This window comes from Crassostrea angulata, chromosome 3 (genome assembly GCF_025612915.1).
Source record: "Crassostrea angulata isolate pt1a10 chromosome 3, ASM2561291v2, whole genome shotgun sequence".
NCBI classification, from domain to species: Eukaryota; Metazoa; Mollusca; class Bivalvia; order Ostreida; family Ostreidae; genus Magallana; species Magallana angulata.
In genome coordinates this window covers 44854386-44863988 of record NC_069113.1, presented here as the reverse complement: position 1 = coordinate 44863988, position 9603 = coordinate 44854386, and the positions used below count along the sequence as shown (strand labels likewise).

General features: G+C 34.7%; 1 protein-coding gene across 1 annotated transcript in view; it reads right to left on the bottom strand.

The window, feature by feature from the left end:
- Window positions 1-454: 454 nt before the first annotated feature.
- The window catches only part of LOC128177393 (protein dead ringer homolog), a 26089-nt gene continuing 16940 nt past the window's right edge, over window positions 455-9603 (bottom strand). The window contains exons 4-8 of the mRNA XM_052844084.1: window positions 5070-5253; window positions 4618-4922; window positions 4287-4346; window positions 2664-2939; window positions 455-1626 (exon numbers count right to left, since the gene is read on the bottom strand). Of these exons, the coding sequence (XP_052700044.1) occupies window positions 1523-1626; window positions 2664-2939; window positions 4287-4346; window positions 4618-4922; window positions 5070-5253 (929 nt within the window). The 3' untranslated portion in view covers window positions 455-1522. The remainder of the gene's footprint in view (window positions 1627-2663; window positions 2940-4286; window positions 4347-4617; window positions 4923-5069; window positions 5254-9603) is intronic.

Genomic DNA, 9603 nt, shown 5'->3' with positions numbered 1-9603 from the left:
CCAAATACATTATTCTTTATAATAAATGTTTAACTTTTAGAAAGCCGGAATTAATAACAAATCATCATTCAGACCCACTTTAACATATTTGATAAATTGTCTTTATTGATATGCTTTGACTATAATAGAGGGAAAAAACCCCAAACATTTTAAGCTTTATGATTTGAATGTTTATTTATTTGATTTCATACGCTCTTTAATTCTAGAATGTAATAACAGTATTAAGTACACAATGGTGATGACAATCGATTTAATTCAATTTTTGGAAAAGGGGTTGGACTGAATTGAGTTTTGCAGTAAATTTTCAATCTTTTCATGTTGCGACCAGGCGTGCAATGTCTTCTAACCCTTTAATAGCTCTTATAAATATGAAGTAAACTATGTTTTCATTATTTTCTTGCAAATAATTATTTGTAAAAACGACAGACATGCAGACATTGCTTTTTCCAGCACATCATAAACTAAAACAGTATTTGCTCATGTATTTTTTTTGTTTATTATGTCATTCTTTTTTTTAACAAAGAGACAATACAGTGTACATATTATAATTAAATATTAACAAACAATGTCATTCAATAAAATTTGTATCCAATTCAAATGGGTTAATTTGGATTAAAATAAAACCCTGAATTACAAAACAAAAAATATACTAGTAATTCCAAGAACAGATTTAAATGCAATATAATTCTATATATTTATTCTCACATCACTTCTGTTTCTATGGTTTCAAACAAAACCTAATTGCACTGGAAAAAAGTTTTTTGGATACAGAAAGAACGTAACACAACATTGCACTTCTACAGACGTATATAACTCTAAGTGGAAACTATAATTGCAATTATAACAGAGTTTCTTGAACTAATACAACAGCCATCTTCTCTGTTAGAATTTACAAAAATGATGTAGCCATAAAGTTTAAACTGTCTGAATTTCATACAATATACCTTCATCATTGTAAGAATTATGGCACAGATTTTGTAGACATAATACGCTTTAACCCTCTGATAAAAATATTTCAAATTTTTCTTTGTTGGCTCGAAGAACCACGGGCAAGATGGGTGGTTAGATGCTTTGTGTGAAGATTTCAAGAGGATGTGCGATTTTTGTATATCGTGACTGTGAATGCAAATGGGGTTTATCACTAAACAATACTTGATGATTGTGTGAATAAATTCGCATTCTGTGATAACCCATTCATACATATTTCACAAAATAGGGACTACATGTAGGTATGTCACATGGAAATAAATAAATGAATACTCTTTAAATTGAATTTAAGATGAATTAGCTGTAACATTACGTTTGCACAGTTCTTAAATACCAATATGGCATTTTCAGACAACAACGATACACGTTGATAATGACACCCACACTGATACGGACGACTACCAACACCTACTGACCAAAGGATTTGCGGACATCCTTTCTGGATCAGAGGTCAAAAGACCGAACCAGCATTGGACAGGTCGGAGTGATTGTTTTCCTTAAGATTGTTCCAAATATGTGTCCAGTTTATGAAGTTTCACATACGGCGTGGATTGTGAGCAAAGAGCACCCCCTGGTACATGATGCCATTAATCTCCATGCTGACTACCAATGAATTGTCAATGTCTGAGCGACCATCGTCTGGAGAAAGAAAAAATACCAAAATGTAAATTAATTTATTTTTATAGTTTTGAGAATGAATTGATCTGGTTAACTCGTATAGAAAAAAAACCACGCGTAATTTTGTGATAATTGCTATTTACGAGGCATTTTTCATAAAACGGTTACAGATCACAGAAATTTTGTATTGTACGTGTATGGTGATAGTTTTTAAAGTTTTGTGTTAATATTAGAATATTTGGAAGAATAAAATGAATAAAAACATTGTTTTGATACATTTTTATCCTTTCATTAAAAAAAAAGAGGTCAAACGAAATCCTTTGAGACACAGTAACGAGGGTGTTGACACTTTCTGAACAGAGCCCAGGGATCAGCCTCACGTTTTGAGATCGAGGCTGATATCACCAATTAAAGTTCAGACTCTGATAAAATTCAATTGAATAAAACCTTTGAGGGACGCATTTTAAAATCCATTGTTTTGTACATCAAAGGTAATAAAAACATTTTGCAGTCTGCAACCATTTATAGCTATTAAAGAGAGCGATAAAATAAGAAGACGCGAGAATGGCTTGCTTTAATGTTACTGATGGAAAATATTGAGAAATGATAAGTCAATTATGTAAAGGTGCTTTTAAAAGAGATGTTCAGATTTGATATCATTTTCTTCTGTTTTGATAAAATCATCGTCACTTTGATAGCTCGCAAAATGTCCAGCCTTAGGTGAAAGATAGAGACTTATAAAGTTTGTTGATGAAACACCCATAGGTTTACTTGCGTGTTTCTTTGTACGTATAAAATATATTTGCATTTTTATTCAGGAAGAGAAAATAAAAAACACAGAATATACATATGAAAACTTTGATCTAAAATTCCCGAAAATTTACTACTGTCAGTGTATATCTAAAAAAAAACTGCCATTTACAAATACGTAACTTTTTTGTCCATTAAGGGAGTAGTCAATCCATTAAGATTATATCATGCATAGTGAAAACATGTCTTGTCAATCGTAATATATTCGATACATTGCTAGTGTAAACAAAGTGTAGGCGACCACTCACTTCGACTAGTAATCTTTATGTGTGTGTTGGGCATGGTATGGGAGGGGAGTCTGTCTTCCTCTGTAGAGACGTGGGGTCGTTTTCTGGGTGGCTCCTCAGAAAGTTGAGCAGCTGCGCGTGATGCTTCCTCCATTTTTCGTGTGGCGTGCTCCATGGCTCGAGATGCCGCCTCCATTGCAATTGCGTCACGCTCTGTTAAATGGTCAGTTAAACTTCTGGGGTGGGTGGGGGTTGGAGGTAAACTGTCTTCATCAGGTGTTCCGTTTCCTCCCGTGACTATAAGATATAAAAACCTGTTTTCTTAAAATCAGAAAATCTGCAATATCATACTGAACCCCCATACAGGTGTAGACATAGGTGCAAACTCATGAGCATTATTTAAACATTGTTGTGGTTATTTAGGAAAGTGCATGAAACCTATCTGATTGATATCAGGTAAATAATTTGGTATTGTTTGTCAAAAATATCAAAGATGTGTGCGATTAATGTTATCAAATCTTCACAGAAGCGTGATGCTCAGTCACTCGTGACGAGGTGGCCAATTCTCCTCGCCATTTGCTACTCGTTTCGAGACGTCTCGTCCCCCTCACAACAATTACCCTCAGTGCAAGTGTGTGATCAAGGCGTTTAATTCGGAAGATCGATTCAAATTTTTGTCATTAAATACTTAAATTGATCAGTGCTTTACGATCGTAAATATTAAAATCAGCGAGGAAGGAAAAACAAGATTTTCATCAGGAACGTTCAAACTTATAATCGGCGTTTTGTTTCATGTAGGCAAAGCTGAAGCTTTGTCGCGCGTGTTCCCCTGATTAAATTACAGTCTCCGAATCATTAAAATCATTATTGTGCTGATGCGGAGCCATCAGAGGACCTCAACCAATAATTTGGGAGATTTATTCTGTATTTTCTTGGGCCTTTTCATGACCAAACTATTTAATCAGCCTGTATTTTAATACATGTAATTTGTCGGGACTAGGGTACGTATCAGCGATCGGGCACGGCATCCGAATCAAAATTTCTCCAACCTAGCATTTTATAAAATTGAAGCAACAATAATTGGGAGGACCGAGGCTCTGATAAAATCTTCTCTTGTTGGGGGAATGGCGATGGATCATGCTAAAAACAAATTTAGGGTCTTTAATCCTTTATCGAGTGACTAGTGTGTCAAGTGAAAACATCCAATGTGCAGGATATAAAGAACACTTATTTTATTGAATCAAAAGCTGGAGCAAGAGATCAAATTTTTATAGGTTATTGCGTACAACAAAATCATTCTAAACGAGACAAACTCAGAACCAAATTAAACCTTTTGATTGGGACACATCCCCTTGAAAAGACAAGAATTACCATTTATACTGCCTAAACAGCCTTGAATGCTCTTTAATAGGTGCCTTTTTATACTGGGAGTGGTTTTTAGAAATGTTGCCACCTAGTCGTTCCTATATATAAGGGATGTTTTTGTGAATTTTTTTTTATTTGAAAAAATTAAATGTATGTTGCTTTTTCTTTTAAAATGGCGTTGATTTTTGTAACATTTTAATCAAACCATCATTTCAATAGAGGGCAATTTTTAAAACTCTTAAAGCACAACTCATGATATCATATGTTTATGAGACTTACGTAGTTGATGATGCTGTAACTGCCACAACTTTTGTAAACTGGTCAAAGGAGATCTCCGTTCTAGAAGGTAAATAAAGTTAACAGTTTGAGTTCTAATTTTGATAGTTTTCTCTGAAATTCCATTAATTCTAAGCCATACAATGATTCAGCATGCTTTCAAAGACGGTGTATTCAAACAACAGAGTGCTTTCACACCAAAAATCGTGCTACAGTGTGAATGACCATCAACCTTTGGCGGTTTCTTTTTTTTAAATAAGGGAGGTAAATCAAATAAGTTTTTAAATCAAAGATTTTTTTTCAAAACAAGAGAAATTGTTGTGGGACAACATGCCTAGTAAGTCTTTTTGATTCCATCCGTTTTCTGTCATAGTAGAGTACTTGAGTAATGAGGAGGGAATGAGTTGTTCGTTTCGGAACACCCCTCCTGCCGCGCTGCCTCCCAGCTTTCCGTTAAAGAGACCGCCGTTGAGGTGAGGGTGATGTGACGAGGGGATAAGCGTGGGTCCCGGTGACAGATCATAACCATAACTGGACCTCCTACCTTCCCGTCTGTTCCCATCTATGGCTGCTTGGAGTTCTTGAGGCGTGCTTAGTTTGAGTTTCTCGCACTCGTAAGGGTACAAGTACTTCATGTATCTAAAGAGATAAAAAAAAGTTCCTGGTGAGTTTTGTATTGTGGTAGGTGTACAAATATAGATATGACGTACACAGAAATAAAATGCCACAGTATTTTATTTATCTAAATTTTCTCTTTAAGGTAATGGATTGAATTGGCTCACTTACTGTGTTCTGAGGGTAAATGCAGCACTTGTGATGGATGAAGGGAGATTGAGACCTTTTGTAATTTCCCGCCATAATTTCTTATTGATGACCTCCACCAAACCGCCTTTTGATACAACCAATCGGAAGAGCTCATACAAATCAAGCGTTTGTTTGGCCATGATGGGGATTCTGTTGACTGGCGTACCTTAACAATGTCAAAAACAATTTAACGTTAAAATTTGTCAGCATCATAAATACTGTGTAGAACTAATCTAATTAGGTTTCTTAGCAAGTGTGAATTGAAACAGATTCTAAATACTGGTGTCAACTCATGTAAGAAAGCCCCTTTTTTCTTTTATCTTCTATACAATGAGATGCGAATTTACATCGTACAAACTGAAAGCACTTTAGAAGGGAACACATCCAAAGCATTCTTAGTGCTGGGCCAGAGAGCGAGCAGCTCCTGATTCTCGCGCTTAAGAGACAGATAGACATCATCTCCTTTAAAGGCCGGATTAACTTAAAGGGTACCTGCAGCCAAGCCGATGTGAAACATATGTCAAAGAGTTTAATTACCAAAATGTAATGCAAAAATCCGCATCGAAATCGATGCAAAAATAACGGAGTTACGCCGCTTCAAAGTGGCTATTTTTACCTGCTTTGGGAAATCTAATCAAGAGAAAACAGAATTAGGCGATAACGAGGCTTCAGCGGAAGTGACGTCACGAGGTCAACACGAGGGAAATTTCTTCACAAAGCTTTACAAATTAAATTCGATTTTTCAGCCAAAATGATTAATATAGGTCTGATGTTTTGACGTATCTATTTATTTTAAGTATTGTATATTTAGAAATTTGTATCCGTAATTATTTTATTACAGTCAGATTTATTTTTAAAGGATTTTAAAATTTGCTATTCTCGCCGCCCTTTTACCGATGAATATGATATCTTAAAACGCTTGCATGGGCAGATTTAGGTTCATTATTTATTCTTTGATTACATAATATCCTTTCACACACGAGTGATCCGAGACAATGACACAGGTAAACTAACGAAGCCTCTGCTCCAGACACACGTGTATCTGCGGTATGTAAACACATGGTACACGAGACTGGTGAACAAAGAGAGGGTTTCACACCTCTGGACTGGTAAATTGAATTGTGTATAATTAGCTACTCAATTGTTAAAAAAGAAAAATAGTTAGACTGTGTGAATCAAGTTTTCGTAAGCTAATACATGTATATAGTCCGTCAATCAGTGATTAAAGACTATTAAATAGTAAAACTAATGTTCGAAGTAAATGACTTTATTGATACTTATCTAATCACTGAAATAATGACCAAATTCAGCAATTTAAACCTTTTTTATGTGATCAAGTAATTATTTCGGAAGGAATTACATTTACGTTAAAAATTGGTCCTAATTTCTTATTTAATCAAGTGCAACTTTCTTTCGAGCGCTATAGTCAGCAATTTGTTAACACTTTAACTCCACGTTACTTAAATTGTTATACTGACAGCGAATCATTATGAAATCTGAATAAACTTGAACATTTTGACAAAGGATGTAAATAAATGTAAAATGAAATTCCATTATCGTATTTTTAAAAGAATACGAGACAGACTTAATCATGCAGCCATCTTGGACTTTCGCCTTGATCCGTTTATAATCCCGTGTTTGTTTGTTAAAGAATGCATACTATTTTGATTGTTATTATTCCTATATCATTATTATTGAATAATCGGGCGAAATCATTTGTAATTTTATGCCTTATACGAGGAATAGACCCCGCGTTACCCTTTACGAAATATGTATTATCAATATTATTAATCAGTTAATAATGTCATGGAAAAATCATTCGAAAGAATGACAATATTACCAAAATATGTTTCTTAAAGCAAAAGTTTGATTAATTGCCATTTTGCTACATATGGTGTGCATTTATATGCAAAATGTGCAACACATTTGACTAAATTCATGAAGCAAAAAATTTTCCGAATTCGGCATTTTTGTTCAATAAAAATTGGTTTAAACTCAAACAACAGTATATTTAGTCATCCAGGGTTGATAAGGAAATAAAACAACAGAAAAAAATGTTCATATATCGATAAAACAATGCAAGAAAACGAACAGTTTTCATACGATATTCCTGTTTCTCATACAGTCGCGTTGACCCCGTGACGTCACAGTTCATCTCGCGCCAAAACGGCTTGATTCAAAACTCGTTCAGGTGTGAAATCGGGTTTTCCCCAAATATCTCGAAAACTACTTATGCGATCGCTGTAAAATTTTCAGGATGACGTTTTTACTCATAATTCTTCATTATATCAAAAATTGACCGGCACTGCAGGTACCCTTTAATATAACGGCCATTGTCGACGTTATCCGCGGCAATAATGAGCGAATTTGTTCCGTATTAACCGGAGACAACGACAATCGGAAATCAGAGGCCTTTATCATCTCATTAAATTACTGGATCACAGGGCAATAAAGGGAGATAACTGTAAGTCCTTTGATACGAATAGAAATATTGACATTCGGCAATTACAAGCTAATTGAAAGTGTATCAAGGTCTAATTTATCTATTGCCGTTAATATCATGTACAAACAAATTCAATTAATCCTGCCATCCCTCGATTCCTATCAATTATGTTGTTTTCAATACTGGCCAATGTAACATTTATTGATTAATATGGCTATAAAGTCTAACGCGAGGAAGCGGCAGAACCCGGGCCTTCGAAGGGACTACTTATTCGGTGTTCCCAGTTAACACGTTTTCTGTGGCAGTTTACAAAATGAACATTAATTATAAATGCCATGATGGAATGTTCTATGTCCAAGTATCATTTTACAGATTGATTAATTTGACTAATTGCTACAAACAATATTTTTGAAAAAAAAAACCCAGTTGAGACGACTGAATGAAATATATTTGATGGATGATGTCGCTTCTTGCACCAATATTACCCATTTTAGTCTTATCATATGGGTAATGTATGTCTGTCTATATTTGATTTGAAAAAGGTTGATCTTCTTTATTTGAAATAATGGTATGTAGCAATGTCGTCAAAAATACACTTAAAATGAGTATATATGATGATTAAATGGATTTCTTCGTCTTTGGTGAAATATGTCATGTATTTTTAATGAAACGTGAAGATGTAGAAAATTCTCTGCGACTCCGTATGATAGACACTGATGCAATTCGTTATAATCAAACTGTGATAAATCTCCGATTTAATGATTATGTTTTCTTGGGTGACTCGAACTAGATTCTTTGATAGCCGATGCCAGATAAATAATGCAGAATAAAACAGATTGATTTCTAAAGATGAAAGATGAAAATGTTTATATTAAATCGGACATAAAGTTAATGTATGCTTTGATATTCCGATACATATTTCATTCCTGTGCTGTGTACCAAGGCTGCTTTTACACAAGGCTGCAATTTTTCTTCTTGGTGATTCTCATTTCCGCATATATCAAAAAATACCTGTGCATACAAGCCTTGATTATTAAGGGCATCTGGTTTTCTTATAGGTTTTTGTTGAACTTTCTCTTTAAAATATTATTTTGTAAACTTTTTCAATTGGAGATAAGTCGTTGAAAACTTAACTTTTTGGCAGCTTTAATAGATATAATCAGGACGAGCATTTCAAACTCTCAAGTTTCCTTCAAAGCCTTCAATTTGATCCGGCTTTCCTCTCGAATTAAACCTTTCAAGCAAGCGATCAATGCGTTTGACCCTGTGTTTAATGAAAGACGCTTCATATAGAAGCCGAATTTGGTCGATTAGATAGAAATCGCTCAGATTCATTGATAACGATCTAATGTCAGATTATGACAAGCCCGCAAACTTCCATCTTTTAGGTACACCATGGCAGTACAAGGGCGTTAATCGAGTCAGACACGTACACCTGAACACATGTTTTAAGTACATGATTTCTTAGGGATGTATTGTCTGTCCTCATGGACCCCATAGCTTTGTCATCATATTAATTCCCCCTAAGTGAAGCGTTGTTTTTATTAAAACTGTTGTGTTTTTCATATAACAATTCAATAAAGTACACCCACACACTGTCTCAAGGTTATAATTCAGGATCCGAAAAACTCTCTCTCTCTCTCTCTCTCTCTCTCTCTCTCTCTCTCTCTCTCTCTCTCATGGTGATAGTGTTCAATCGAATAATAATTTTGTTTAACACCAACAAAGCGCAAGGGATCCTTAAAGATGCTATATTTCGCTATAAGAATTGGGAAATTAAGGATGATAATCGTATTTCATTATATCCCACTAACTTAAGATAGCTTCAGTGGTTATTAAGACTTCATTTCGCCAGACCAAGAGAATGCATCGGTGACAAATTAACCAATATTAAAGGCCATTTACAGGAAAATGAAAGCAATTTAGAATTTTTAAGATGGTATAATTTTATAGTAAATATTAGTGAAGTCCCGCTGGGACTAGAAATCAACACCTGTGCATGTTTCCCGGAATATTCCATGTCACGTGGTACAAACACAATTTGTCCGAAGAACAATGAAGGGGCCATATTTT